Source organism: Nicotiana tabacum, chromosome 18 (assembly GCF_000715075.1).
Source record: "Nicotiana tabacum cultivar K326 chromosome 18, ASM71507v2, whole genome shotgun sequence".
Classification (NCBI taxonomy): domain Eukaryota; kingdom Viridiplantae; phylum Streptophyta; class Magnoliopsida; order Solanales; family Solanaceae; genus Nicotiana; species Nicotiana tabacum.
In genome coordinates this window covers 84,695,381-84,709,982 of record NC_134097.1, presented here as the reverse complement: position 1 = coordinate 84,709,982, position 14,602 = coordinate 84,695,381, and the positions used below count along the sequence as shown (strand labels likewise).

At 39.8% G+C, this 14,602-nt stretch overlaps 1 protein-coding gene across 1 annotated transcript; it reads left to right on the top strand.

Annotated features, from left to right (window-relative positions):
* Nucleotides 1–1,526: 1,526 nt before the first annotated feature.
* Nucleotides 1,527–13,574, top strand: LOC107774540 (adagio protein 3). The gene is made up of 2 exons (XM_075237027.1): nt 1,527–1,892; nt 11,599–13,574. Exons 1-2 carry the CDS (start codon nt 1,582–1,584, stop codon nt 13,202–13,204), a joined length of 1,917 nt encoding a protein of 638 aa, XP_075093128.1. The 5' UTR covers nt 1,527–1,581; the 3' UTR covers nt 13,205–13,574.
* The last annotated feature ends 1,028 nt before the right edge of the window (nt 13,575–14,602 follow it).

Below are 14,602 nucleotides of genomic sequence, written 5' to 3'. Positions count from 1 at the left end.
CAACAAATTTTTTAGCTTGCACATTAATGACATTTTGTGTTACATCAATAAGATATTCAATGATTCTGTATTGCTTACAATTAGCGTTATTTTTTGTCTAATACATTTGCATTTTTCTTTGATCGATCAGGTTTCAATATTATTCATTCGTACAATCTAAAAGAGAACTTGTACTGAATCTAAAATTCATTGTATATTTTTATTCAAACTGAACACATAAAATCTCTATCTTTAAGAACAATATATGGTCCAACAACATACAAATTAAAAGCAAATTTCGTACAAATTTAATGCAAATTTGAATATCTACAACAACATACATAGTAAAAACAAATTTCGTACAAATTTAATGCAAATTTGAATATCTACAACAACATACATAGTAAAAACAAATTTCGTACAACTAATTATATAATATACAACTTTCATACATTATTTCTACCTAGTTAAATACAACTACAATATCATACAACTCAAAATATAATTTTTATACAAATTTTATACAATATATCTTTTGTATTTGATTTGTATATATTTTGTCTGTGGTGTGTGCTTCTTCCTCTCTAAAATTCCAATCAAAACTTACTCTCTTAATATAATTTTGATACATATCAATAACCTTATATAAAAAGATAGTATTGATAACAGAAATACAAATTTTATACAATGATTCATACATTATACAACTATTTTTATTTTTTCATACAACATTCAAATAAGAAAAAATATATAACTACAACAGAATAAAATTTACATACAATTATAATACAAATTTATTACAATTTTGTAAATACATTGTATGTCATGTGTTCTTCTTCTTCTTCGAGTTTCAATCTGAAGTTCAACCAAAATCAAGTCTAATCTTCACAAAAAAAAACCCTCAAAATTGAGATATTAACTCCAAATAATATTCTCAATTGTTTATATCAACACTCAATCCATACAAATAATGATTTTTGAAAATCCAAATTCGAGTTCTAAGCTTCAAAACTTTTTAATGGTTGTCAATGGTGGAGAGTCAAACACCTTCAAAATTTATTGATTGATAATTTTAATTTGAATACCAATTGTGCAATATGAAAGGAAATTGCTAAGTTAAAACGATTGAAATCCATTGATGAATTCCATTAAAACTCTATACAATAACAAGAAAGCATAAAAAAACAGAGAACATTAAATGAAGAAAAATAAGGGAAAAAAACAGAGAAGGAGAGTAGAGAGACAAATAGAGAGATACAGAGGAGATGAAGAGAGAGAGAGTGAGCAAGTTTAAAGGGATAAAGAAATAATTGATATTCCTTATTCAATTCCTAATATAAAGGGATAATCATTTAAAATTTATTTGTGTATAATTGATAAATTGTATATGATCATGTAATTTAATTGAAACTTGAGTACGAAAGTTAATAAGATTTTAAATAATTGCTGGTGCATATTGAAAACAAGATGGTATATCTGTAAATAAGTTCAAAATTTGGTCTATTTACGAAAAGCAGCTTTACAAGATATCTACAACATATCTACTGCAGGACATATTCACACAAGTATGCACAGAAATCGAGAGATATTTTTGTCAAAACGATGGGAGTGAAGAAAATGGAAGGAGGAGGAAAGAGATTGAAATGCACCAGAAATGATAACAATAACATGGACCAAGACGAAGAAGAGGAAGAAGAAGAAGGAGAAATCTTTTATGATGATTATGAAGTAGGAAGGGAAAATGAACAAGTTCCTTCTTCACAGCAGCCAGTTGGATTTTTCTACCCTTTAACGACGCCGTCTTCTATCGTCGTTTCTGATGCCTTAGAACCTGATCTTCCTATCATATATGTGAATACTGTGTTCGAAATTTCTACTGGTTATCGCGCTGATGAAGTCCTCGGTCGTAACTGGTAAGTTATTTTCTTCTTTTGTTTATTTGTGTGTCATATCACATATGGGTTTTGGATAGTATAAATTGGGGAAGTTAGCTGATCTGAGCTGTTTTAAGTGTATATAGGAATTAATTTTTGCCATTTAGATTGTATTTGAACAAAATGTAGGGTTGGAATTGCAAATTTGACGAAAATTCTGAGGTGGAGAATCGGAGTTAGCTTCTTTTTTTCCCCTCTTCTTTTTGAGTAGCTTTCGAATGAATTTGTTTTCAAAATTTCCTTTTTTTTCTTTTATTGGATCTTATGCAGTTAGTCTACTTTTACTTGTAATTGTCGATTTTTTTTCTTGTATTATGTTTGCAAATTGTGTGTGTTATATGAGTGTAGTGCTGTTTGGATACCTCCAATTCGTTGGACTTTCTCAGCTTAATTGTTGAATTTTTCTTGTTTAGTTTTAATTGAGAATTTTGCTGATCTGAGCTTGATACGTTGTTCTAACTTTATTTGTGAAAAACAAAACTTTATCTAAGTACTAATTTTGGATTTCTTTTAGTATACTGTAGTTTGAACAAAATGTTGGATTTTGAATTGCAAATAGCTGAAAAATTTTGCGGGGAGAATTGGAGTTAGAGGTGTTTTTTTTTGTTGAGTAGAGAAGAACTGCTCATGTCATTGTCATTTATCTCTTAGATAAATCCTTGTCAAGAAGCATATTTAATGTAATGAAGGATATGACAACTGTATAGAGAGCTCAAAAGTTGACGTATAATGCACACTTGAAAGGAAATATCAAGTCGGATCGTTGTTAATTCCTTATAGATAATAAAAAAGATCATGTCGGATCGTTGTGAATTTTTTTAATTTACTAGCTAAACTACCCTTTCAAGATCACCAGGTGAATTCCCCTGACCTAGTAGAAGCTTGATGTTAGGATCCGTAGGAGTATCAATAGGCCTGTAATCCATCATTCTTATCTCCTTAACAATTTTAAGTGTATCCTTCCGCTGTGTGAAGACAATGCTCGACGTGGATCTTGTAACTAAACGCCTAGGAAATACCACAATTTGCCCAAATATTTGGTTTGAAAATGATGATTAAGATGTCATCTTGACTTAAATATATCCTTCTAATTACTACGTGTAATAACTGTGTCATGAACGTAAATCACCATTTAAATACACGCTCAAAACAGAATGCTGATAGAATACAAAAGAAACAACCTTACCGCAGTTCATTCCTATTTTCTGAACACCTATACTGAACTTATTAGATCATGCTCAAGGTTACATAACCTACATACAGACCTTGAGACTCTCTAAGATGGTTGTTTCACATAAACTTCATCCTCAAGATCATTAACATTCTTGATGTCCAACTAATAAGGAGGTCAATAATGAACAACAGATATGGACAAAGAAAGACGGATTGATGCAATTTTAGCTACAGGATATAGATTATCACCATCAAGCCCAAATACTTGAGTATTATCTTTTGCGTCCTGACAATCTTTAAGTTGAAATAAGTTTGACCATCTAGACCGACCTTTGCATATAAACTTAGGGACAACTGACTGTAATTTTGCTTGGAGGTAAAGGAACAAGCTTCTAAGTACTATTAAAGTGTAGAGCCGGCATCTCCTCAATCATAGTCTGTTCTTGTCCTAGATGAGAGGGTTTCACCTCTAGACTTAATGAATAGCAACAGAGGACAAGGAAGACGCAAATGCACAATGGGACGGAAATAAATGATGATAACCCAAAAATGTATAAAGGGGAGAAGTGTTACAAGTGGAGTGAATACATTTTTGAAAGCCACCGAGGAGGCTAGGACTAGACAAGCTCGCAAAAGGAAAAGGAATCCGCTGTAGAGCATTGATGATGATAAATCAAGATTGGTGGTGCTGCGGGATGAGGTGGAAGTTTAGAGTTTGGATTAATATTAGAGAAAACAAGAGGGTAGGAGAGAAAGGTAATTTTCTTTGCATCAAGTGGTGGCAAGACAGGGGAATGAAACCTCTGGCTTTCGAAATGCCAAAATTGACTTAGGTATTCTGAAAATATTGGGTCTAAAAAGCAGTAGACATAAGGTTTTGGAAGAATTTTAAGGAAAACCTTTTTAAAAAATTTTGTTGGGTAATGTACTTCGGATTAAGTTTTGAGATTTGAAAATTTTTGAACTTGAAGGGGAAAATAGTGTTTGGATCGTAAAAGAGTTGCCGAAGAAGCTGTATTTTTCTAGGTTTTGGATTCCAAAGCTTTTCCAGAAGTGCTTTCCGAAACCAGGGTCTTTCATATACCAAGCAAGAATGTTTCTTGGGAAGTTCTGAAAGACATACCTTAACCAAACCCCTTCAAGGTCAAATGATTCTGTTCCATTCTTTTTTTCGCTTAATTAAAAACTAATACCCGTTTCCATTCTGTCTTCCGTTCTTTTAATCCAACTAACCCTAGTTAATGCAGAAATAAGTTCACTTATTCTAGAAATAAAGTTATGGGATACAAAAGAACTATGTTTGATTGCACACACTCGCTCAAACATGACTTAAAGTGCTAATGACCTTGGACTACCTGCTATCCCTGTAAAAATAAAGAACTACTGGACCAAAAAGCTTAAGCCACACCTTTTACGCATGCTGATTCTCAGAAAAGAAATTTACTGAATTATAATAAGATGCTTTAAGTCTATGGTAATGGCCATCACATTCATTGTAAGGCAAGGCCATCACACTGATTGTAAGGTGAGCGCAATGGATCTGAAGCTGTTTCTCTCTATTGTGTGTGAACTGAGCAGAAAAGTTTTTGGGCCGCAAAATTAGCTATTCATCTTTTTGAAAAAAAATTGCAGGACTTATTTTTGTTCCACTAAATGCATTAGGAGTTCTGGGTGTATGGAACACCGCCGCATCTTCCACAAAGTTGAGATGGAATGTTCTCATTTCTATGATCAAAATAACAATCCTAAGAACTGAAGTTACCTATTGAATCAGAGCTCAGTGTGATGACCCGCCATGTCATCATGCCACATAGGCGCCATTTGACATATATTAATGCCATGTGGAAGCTTACATAAGAAGAATGCTAGCATTTGTGAGAAGATTCTAGAGAGGTATGAACATTTCCTTAGGAAGAACCTAGATCCTTATGGATTTGCTGGGAAAGTCCTTGGAATCTTCTAGGCTTGTAGAGAATTCTAGAAAAAGCCCTTATCTTGTAAATATCAAGGACTTGTGTAATAATTAATATTTACACACTAGCCCCTAGAAAACTAGTATATAAAGGGGCCATTCATTTGTAATTCATCAAGCAAACAATTCAAGTTCTCTCTAATACAAAGCTTCCTTGAACAATTCTCTTGTGTTCTTTCTTCCATTCTCTTAGCGATCTTAAAGGTAGTAAGGCTGACTTGGCATAGCAATAACGTGAGCAAGTTGTGCAAGATCGTGAGCGAGTTGTCAAGTGCCGCACGTGTACTTAGTTAACAACTAAGGACGTGACAACGTGGTATCAGAGCGAAGGTTTCAACTAAGGGAATGGCGAACGTCAGAGAAATTAACGTTGCCAACACCCAACCCAACGTCATCCAGGATGCTGCTGGCAAGAGCGGCCGTAGCAAAAAGAGGAATGCCACCAACAAGAGCCAAGAGGTGCCACCTGAGGTTGTGTCAAACGAAGGGCTTACATCCCAAGAACCATCTGCCACTGAGGCGAGCGAGGATGAAGTGGAGGTCCTTCCAGAGGACGTCTCGCTTGGTAAAGAGTGGGTGATGAAGATGAACGCGGGGATGGATGCCGTGGAGATATTTGGCCAACGCTTGGGGAAGGTGGAAGACACCCTTAATGATCTTGAGGGGCACACTCTTGAAGAGATTGAGAGTATCCGAAATGACTTGGAGGGACGTACACAGACTGAGATGGAACTAAGGCAAACCATCACTGCCTTAGAGTGCAGACTCATGGAGGCTTTGAGTACTATCGATGCTATGAAGGCAAAGATAGAGTCACTCGAGTAGCATGTCAATGCTGGCATGACTGAGGTAGCCAGCAATGTTGTGGTGACGAGGGAGGCCAAGATCGAGGCTCCTAAACCCCCGGTGTTCAAAGGTGTTCGTGATGCGCAAGAAGTGGAAAACTTCCTTTGGCACTTGGAGAACTACTTCAGACACGGCAAAGTGAGGGACGACGAGGCCAAGATCAATACTACGGTATTGTACCTCTCAGAGACTGCCATGCTATGGTGGAGAAGGAAGATGACCAACGTGGATAAAGGTCTAGGTACTATTAGCACATGGGATCAGTTCAAAGCGGAGTTCAAGCGACAGTTCTTTCCAAACAATGTCTTGTACGAGGCAAGGCGCAAACTTAGGGAATTGAAGCAAACAGGGAGCATACGTAACTATGTCACGGATTTCACTACCCTTATGCTTCAAATCTCCAACCTGACCAATGATGACTTGTTGTTCCACTTCATGGACGGGTTGCAAAATTGGGCTAAGCAGGAGTTGCAACGCCGACAAGTCACTGATATAGACCAAGCCATAGTGGAGGCCGAATCATTGATGGACTTCAAGCATGACAAGCACGACAAAGGCAATGGCAAGGAGTCAAAGGTTAACAATGTCAAAGGTGGGGGAGACCGTGGCAAAGGCAAGGAGATACAACAACAATACTCCAAGACTTAAGATTTCAAAAAGTCGAGTGGCCGTCAGGGCTACGCCGAGAAGAAGGCACAGGTCGAGAAGAAGGGATGCTATATATGCGGAGGGCCACATGGCTTCAGGAATTGTCCTGGCCTCAAGAGCCTCAGTGCCATGGTACGTGAGCGGAAGGAGCAGCCACAAGGAGAGAGTCCGGGAATCGCACAGTTGGGTATGATCGGATTATGTGGTGCTGTCACGAAGCAAGCTATCCAACCTACCGAGAATGGCAATCAGTACGTGGATCTCACCATCAACAACAAGCCCGCTCGTGCAATGGTGGACACTGGAGCAACTCATAATTTCGTGACTGAGGCTGCCGCAAAGAGACTGGAATTGAAGCTTGCTCCAACCAACTCTCGCGTCAAGACCGTGAATGCCGAGATATAGAATGCTCGTGGGGTAGCTAATGGAGTTGGTGTCAAATTGGGAACTTGGAAAGGTATGACAAACTTTACCGTAACCGCTATGGATATCTTTGACATCATACTGGGGCAAGAGTTCTTTAGACATTGTCATACTTTAATCGACCCCTACCTCCAACGTCTCTTGGTTATGGAGAGAGAAGGAGCTTGCATGGTACCTACAGTGACTATGCCACACGGACAGATCCAAGCACAACTCTCAACTATGCAGGTTGTCAAGGGGATCAAGAAGGGGGAGCCCACATTCGTGGCAACCATTGCAAGTCTAGAGGAAGACAAGAATTTTCAAGAGACAGTGCTGCCTTGCACAGAGAAGTTGCTTGAGGAGAACAAAGATGTCATGCCCGAGGAGTTGCCTAAGAACTTGCCACCTAGGCGAGAGGTGGATCACAAGACTGAGTTGGAGCCAGGGGCTAAACCACCCGCATTTGCCCCATATCGTATGGCACCGCCCGAGCTGGAGGAGCTCAAGAAACAATTGAAAGAGTTGTTGGATGCTGGTCACATTCGTCCATCAAAGGCACCTTTTGGCGCACCAGTATTGTTCCAGAAGAAGAAGGATGGATCGCTGCGTTTGTGCATAGACTACCGAGCACTTAATAAGGTCACCGTGAAGAATAAGTACCCAATCCCGCTCATTGCTGACTTGTTCGATAGACTTGGGCAAGCCAAGTACTTTACCAAGGTGGATCTTCGAAAGGGCTACTACCAGGTTCGCATTGCGGAAGGGGATGAGCCAAAGACAACATGTGTGACGAGATATGGAGCCTTTGAGTGGTTGGTGATGCCCTTCGGCTTAACCAATGCACCGGCCACATTTTGCACCCTTATGAACAAGATCTTCCATCCCTACCTTGATCAGTTCGTGGTAGTCTACCTAGACGACATAGTCATCTACAACAACACCTTGGAGGAGCACATGGAGCACTTAAGGAAGGTTTTCCAAGTCTTGCGAGAGAACAAGCTATACATCAAGAGGGAGAAATGTGAGTTCGCGCAATCAAAGGTGCACTTCTTGGGCCATGTCATTAGCAATGGCGAGCTACGCATGGACGATGCTAAGGTACGTGCTATCCAGGAGTGGGAGGCACCCATAAAGGTAACTGAGTTGAGATCCTTCCTTGGCCTTGTTAACTACTATCACCAGTTCATCAGGGGATACTCAGCAAAGGCCGCACCATTGACTGAGTTTCTAAAGAAGAACAAGCCATGGGTTTGGACGGAGCATTGTCAAAAGGCGTTTGAAGGCCTTAAGACAGCTGTAACAGAGGAGCCAGTCTTGGCGTTACCTGACTTTGCCAAGACTTTTGAGGTGCACACAGATGCCTCAGACTTTGCCATTGGGGGTGTCCTGATGCAGGATAAACATCCCATAGCATTTGAGAGCCGCAAGTTAAATGAGACGGAGCGGCGTTACACGGTACAAGAGAAGGAAATGACTGCCATTGTGCATTGCCTTCGTACATGGAGACATTATCTGCTCGGGTCGAGGTTCGTGGTCAAGACTGATAATATGGCTACTAGCTACTTTCAAACACAGAAGAAGCTCACACCAAAACAGGCTAAGTGGCAGGATTTCTTAGCCGAGTTTGATTATGCGCTGGAGTATAAGCCGGGAAAAGGTAATGTTGTAGCCGATGCCTTAAGCCGGAAAGCCGAGCTTGCTGCAATCACTTCAGCGAGATGGGACATTCGGGAGGCTATAAAAGAAGGCATGCATCATGATCCAGCAGCCAGACAGCTTATCGAGTTAGCTAACAAAGGCAAGACGAGACGGTTTTGGATAGAAGACGGCCTACTACTTACCACAGGTCGGCGGGTCTACGTTCCTAAGTTTGGAGACATTAGACGACGGATCATAAGGGAGAGTCATGACACAATGTGGGCTGGTCATCCAGGTCAACGTCGCACTAGGGCCTTGGTTGAATCAGTCTACTATTGGCCACGCATGCGAGATGACATAGAGTGCTATGTGCAGACTTGTCTTGTTTGTCAACGGGACAAGGTTGAACAACAACAACCCGGAGGACTTTTGGAGCCACTACCAGTTGCAGAGCGTCCATGGGAGAGCGTGACTATGAACTTTATCACTTGCCTACCGAAGTTTGATAGTTATGGTACTATTATGGTGGTCGTGGATAGATTTTCCAAATATGCCACCTTCATGCCCGCCTCACCGGGTTGCACAGCTAAGGAAGCCGCCAAGCTATTCTTTAAGAACGTGGTAAAGTATTGGGGCTTACCAAGGCATATCATCAGTGATCGAGACCCCCGCTTCAATGGGAACTTTTGGAGAGAGTTGTTCGACATACTTGGTACGGAACTGCACTTTTCTACTAGTTTCCACCCACAGACGGATGGACAAACGGAACGGGTCAATGCCTTACTAGAATGCTACTTGAGGCATTATGTAAGCACGCATCAGAAAGATTGGGCAAGGCTTCTAGACATTGCCCAATTCTCTTATAACTTGCAGCGGAGTGAGTCCACGGGGCGGACACCATTTGAGCTAGCCACAGGCCAACAACCACAAACTCCACATTCATTACCAGCCGCGTTCAAGGGAAAGAGTTTGGGGGCTTATCATATGGCCAAAGGATGGGAGGAACAGCTTGACACTGCTAAGTCGTACTTGGATAAGGCAGCTAAGAAGATGAAGAAGTTTGCGGACCGTAAGCGGCGTCCCACAGACTATAGAGTTGGGGACATGGTCATGGTGAAGTTTAACCCAAGACAGTTCAAAGCACTACGGGGCATGCATCAGAATCTGATTCGCAAGTATGAGGGGCCATTTAAGATCGTCGGCAAGGTAGGCAAGATCTCATACAAGCTTGACATGCCATCGTATCTTAAGATCTACCCTGTCTTCCATGCCAGCATGCTTAAGCCATATCATGAAGATAAGGATGATCAGAGTAGGGGCCAATCAAGTCGAGCGCCAATGACTATCACCGCCTCGCATGATCGGGAGATTGAGGCTATCATAGATTACCAGGCTAGGCGAAAACAAGGGCAAAAAGCCACCGCTATGTTCCTCGTCCATTGGAAAGGGCAATCACCGGAGGAGGCCACGTGGGAACGATATGAAGACTTGTGGCAATTCAAAGATAAGATCCGAGAGTTTATGCAGCAGCATTGCGCCGCGGTTGTCGCAATATTGGGTGGGGGAGAGTGTGATGACCCGCCATGTCATCATGCCACATAGGCGCCATTTGGCATATATTAATGCCATGTGGAAGCTTACATAAGAAGAATGCTAGCATTTGTGAGAAGATTCTAGAGAGGTATGGACATTTCCTTAGGAAGAACCTAGATCCTTATGGATTTGCTAGGAAAGTCCTTGGAATCTTCTAGGCTTGTAGAGAATTCTAGAAAAAGCCCTTATCTTGTAAATATCAAGGACTTGTGTAATAATTAATATTTACACACTAGCCCCTAGAAAACTAGTATATAAAGGGGGCCATTCATTTGTAATTCATCATGCAAACAATCCAAGTTCTCTCTAATACAAAGCTTCCTTGAACAATTCTCTTGTGTTCTTTCTTCCATTCTCTTAGCGATCTTAAAGGTAGTAAGGCTGACTTGGCATAGCAAGAACGTGAGCAAGTTGTGCAAGATCGTGAGCGAGTTGTCAAGTGCCGCACATGTACTTAGTTAACAACTAAGGACGTGACATCAGACTACACAATAATAAGAGTGTTACCTTTAAGTGAAAATTTTATCGGCCTAAGAAGTTGCAAATTGCTGCAACAACTCAGACTGCTGCTGGGTTGCGTCAGGTGCTTTTATGGTGTTTTTTGTGTGTCAGGTGCTTTATTTCAAATGACTACTGCTTTTAAGATCATGTCTCACAAGGGATAAGCTAAAGTTGAAAACAACGGAGTAACACTGTGATTTAGGGAAAAGAAAGCTTAAAAATCTATGCATATTATGTAGTTAAAAGGGATATAAGCTGAGACACAAGAGTGTCTCTAAAACTGTGTCAAAAAGAGTGTCCTGTGTCAGAGTGGTGCCTCTTGAATTGAAACTGGTTGGATGGATGATTCTTTTGCTGGTGATTTGTATATCCTTTTGATTCAATTAAGTGATCTAATTGTCCAAAGTAACAATGATGGCGTGAGTCTTACTTCAAAATATAGTTACCACTCCATCAAAAATTTCAGAATATACAAGCAAATAAACAACTATGGTGTATATCTTATCTTTATATCTACTATGATTATCCGGTAGACTAGAATTTATTTTCCTCCTTGGAATAATTTTTGTGTCACAAGGATAAAGAATAGTCAAAATATAGGTTTTGATTAGTCACTAAATGACAACCTAATGCTAGTATATTGTCAAATATATTGTAACTTATCTGTCCCTTGACATTATCAATTCTTTAATAAAATTGTTCAACGGAGATGTTATAGCTGATTCTTCCTTTTCTTCTTCTTTTTATATTACAAGTTTCTGTGGATATCTACCTGTGGGCATACTAGATAAGCTTTTTCCTGCATTTACCATTGACTTCAAAATTTCTAATATTGAAGCATCTGCTATATGTTAACATCATTTTACTATTTGAGGAATCTTGACACGTTCACTGATTCATTTGCTTCAGTCGGTTTTTACAATTTAGGGATCCACGAGCCCAAAGGCGGCATCCTTTGGTGGATCCTGTTGTTGTTTCTGAGATCAGAAGATGTCTTGAAGAAGGTGTTGAATTCCAAGGGGAGCTTCTCAACTTTAGAAAGGATGGTACACCTCTGGTGAACAGGCTAAGGCTAGCACCAATACATGGTGATGATGGCACAGTTACCCATGTTATAGGGATTCAAATATTTTCTGAAGCAAAAATTGACCTGAATACTGTGTCATATCCTGTTTTCAAAGAAACTTGCCAGCCTCAATGTGACAAGTCTAGCAAATACTCTATTAAAAGCGGTGATTTACTGCAATGTCAGCACCGTGAAATATGTGGTATTCTTCATCTCTCTGATGAAGTGCTAGCTCACAACATTTTATCTCGGTTGACACCAAGGGATGTTGCGTCCATTGGCTCTGTTTGCAGAAGGATACGTCAATTGACAAAAAATGAACACGTGAGAAAAATGGTTTGTCAAAATGCATGGGGAGCAGATGTCACAGGAGTGCTGGAACACATGACTAAAAGATTAGCTTGGGGGCGCCTGGCTAGGGAGCTAACCACTCTTGAAGCCGTTTGTTGGAAGAAACTGACAGTTGGAGGGGCTGTAGAGCCTTCACGTTGCAATTTCAGTGCATGCGCTGCAGGGAACCGGCTGGTGTTATTTGGAGGGGAAGGTGTTAATATGCAGCCAATGGACGATACATTTGTTCTCAATCTTGATGCTGCTAATCCAGAGTGGCGACGAGTTAGTGTCAAATCATCTCCACCAGGACGGTGGGGCCATACTCTCTCGTGCCTTAATGGTTCCTGGTTGGTGGTATTTGGTGGGTGTGGGAGGCAGGGACTGCTTAATGATGTGTTTGTTCTTGATTTAGATGCTAAACAGCCAACATGGAAAGAAGTATCTGGTGGAACTCCGCCCCTTCCTAGATCCTGGCATAGCTCATGCACAATGGAAGGCTCAAAGTTAGTTGTTTCTGGTGGCTGCACAGATGCAGGGGTGCTCCTCAGTGATACATATTTGTTGGATCTCACTATTGACAAGCCTACATGGAGAGAAATTCCAACTACGTGGGCTCCTCCATCAAGATTGGGACACTCACTCTCAGCTTATGGGAAGACAAAAATTCTAATGTTTGGTGGACTTGCCAAGAGTGGTCACTTGCGGTTAAGATCAGGGGAATCATACACGATTGACTTGGAGGACGAAAGGCCACAGTGGAGGCAACTTGAGTGTGGGGCGTTCACAGGAGTAGGAAGTCAGAATGCTGTGATTCCTCCTCCTAGACTTGATCACGTCGCTGTAACCATGCCTTGTGGCCGGATTATCATTTTTGGAGGTTCAATTGCCGGACTGCACTCTCCTTCTCAACTATTTTTACTGGATCCTTCTGAGGAAAAACCGTTATGGAGGACTCTCAATGTACCTGGGCAACCTCCAAAGTTTGCTTGGGGTCATAGCACATGCGTGGTTGGAGGAACAAGGGTCTTGGTCCTGGGAGGCCATACGGGGGAAGAATGGATTCTAAACGAATTGTATGAATTGTGCTTAGCGAGCAAGCAAGATTCTGATGCATGATGTGGCTAATTAAATTCGTGCAGAATTGATATATAAATATCTTCTGAAAATGCTCTGGAGTCATGGAGAAACTTTACATTTTCCTTGAGAATGGTTCCACTCTAGGCACCGGAACACACCATGTCGTAGATTCGAGTATCTTATGCAGCTTGTGTAAATAAGCTTTTGATCTTGCTGTTTGTAGTCCCTTGTTTTGTATCACAAGTGCTTGCAGTTCTGATTTTCTGTGCGAGTGGAATTGCATGTAATGTGAATATCTGTTCCTGCAGGCCATTTGGTGGCTGGAATTTCTTATGCTTTTTGCCGTTGTATTTATATATTCTATTCACTGGTTTCTGAGTCTTAATCTATACATTATCCTTCTTTTTAGGTACTTGGTTATTCCGCTTAACAAGGATAAACGTTTTCTTTCACAAAAAAGAGTGAGTTTAGACTGCAGTCCAGTCCTAGTTGGGGAGGAGGTACATTGGGAGACTTTTACGAATCTTTTAACTCACTGAAACAATGAAAAGGAGAAGGGGTAGATTCAGAGAATGCAAATAACACTTTCAAGAATGTTACTATAGGGAGTGGGTAACAAAAGAACAAGATGAATATTGCTTACAAATTAATTTGCATGCAGGCATTTATTCATGTAGATTTAGAGCCTGTTTGGCAATGAATTTTTTTTTCAAAATCAGTGTTTGACCGAAAAATTTTCAATTCACTTGAAGATGACTTTTGGAATTTTTCGAAAATTTTAAAAACTTTCAATATTTTCACTCACAAAAATTCAATAACAACTTAAAATTATATTCATGTCCAAACACAACTCTAATTTTCAAATACCATTTTCACTTGAAATGTTTTTTCACCTTTTTTTGAAATTTTACAATTCTTATGTCCAAACACCCACTTACTATAAACATGCCCTTACGATCGAAAGTGAAATTCTGGCGCCACCATCGCTTTCATCAAGTTCCCTTAAAATTTTTACTACTCCCTCTATCTCAAATTACCTGTCGTATTTCTCTTTTACACGACCATTAAGAAACATTAATTAGAAGGGTTCTTGACTATTTTACCCTTATTTATGTCCTAAGATATAATCTTTCTTCATTGAATATTTATGTGTCATCTTCATCTTCAAAAACAATTACTACTAAAGGTAAAATTAGAAAAATATAATTAATTTTGTTTTGAACTTCTAAAATGACAAATAATTTGAGACAACTATTTTTAGAAATCACGACAGATAATTTGAGATAAAAAAAGTAATCACCAATGAAATTGAAGAAAATAGTACTACATATTAGAATTAAATGTTTGATGTTCGTATTAAAGTTAAAGGGAGGGGTCAAATAGATTTAAATATGATCAAAGCGAGAATAATTGGTCCCATTTATTTTTCAGCATCGA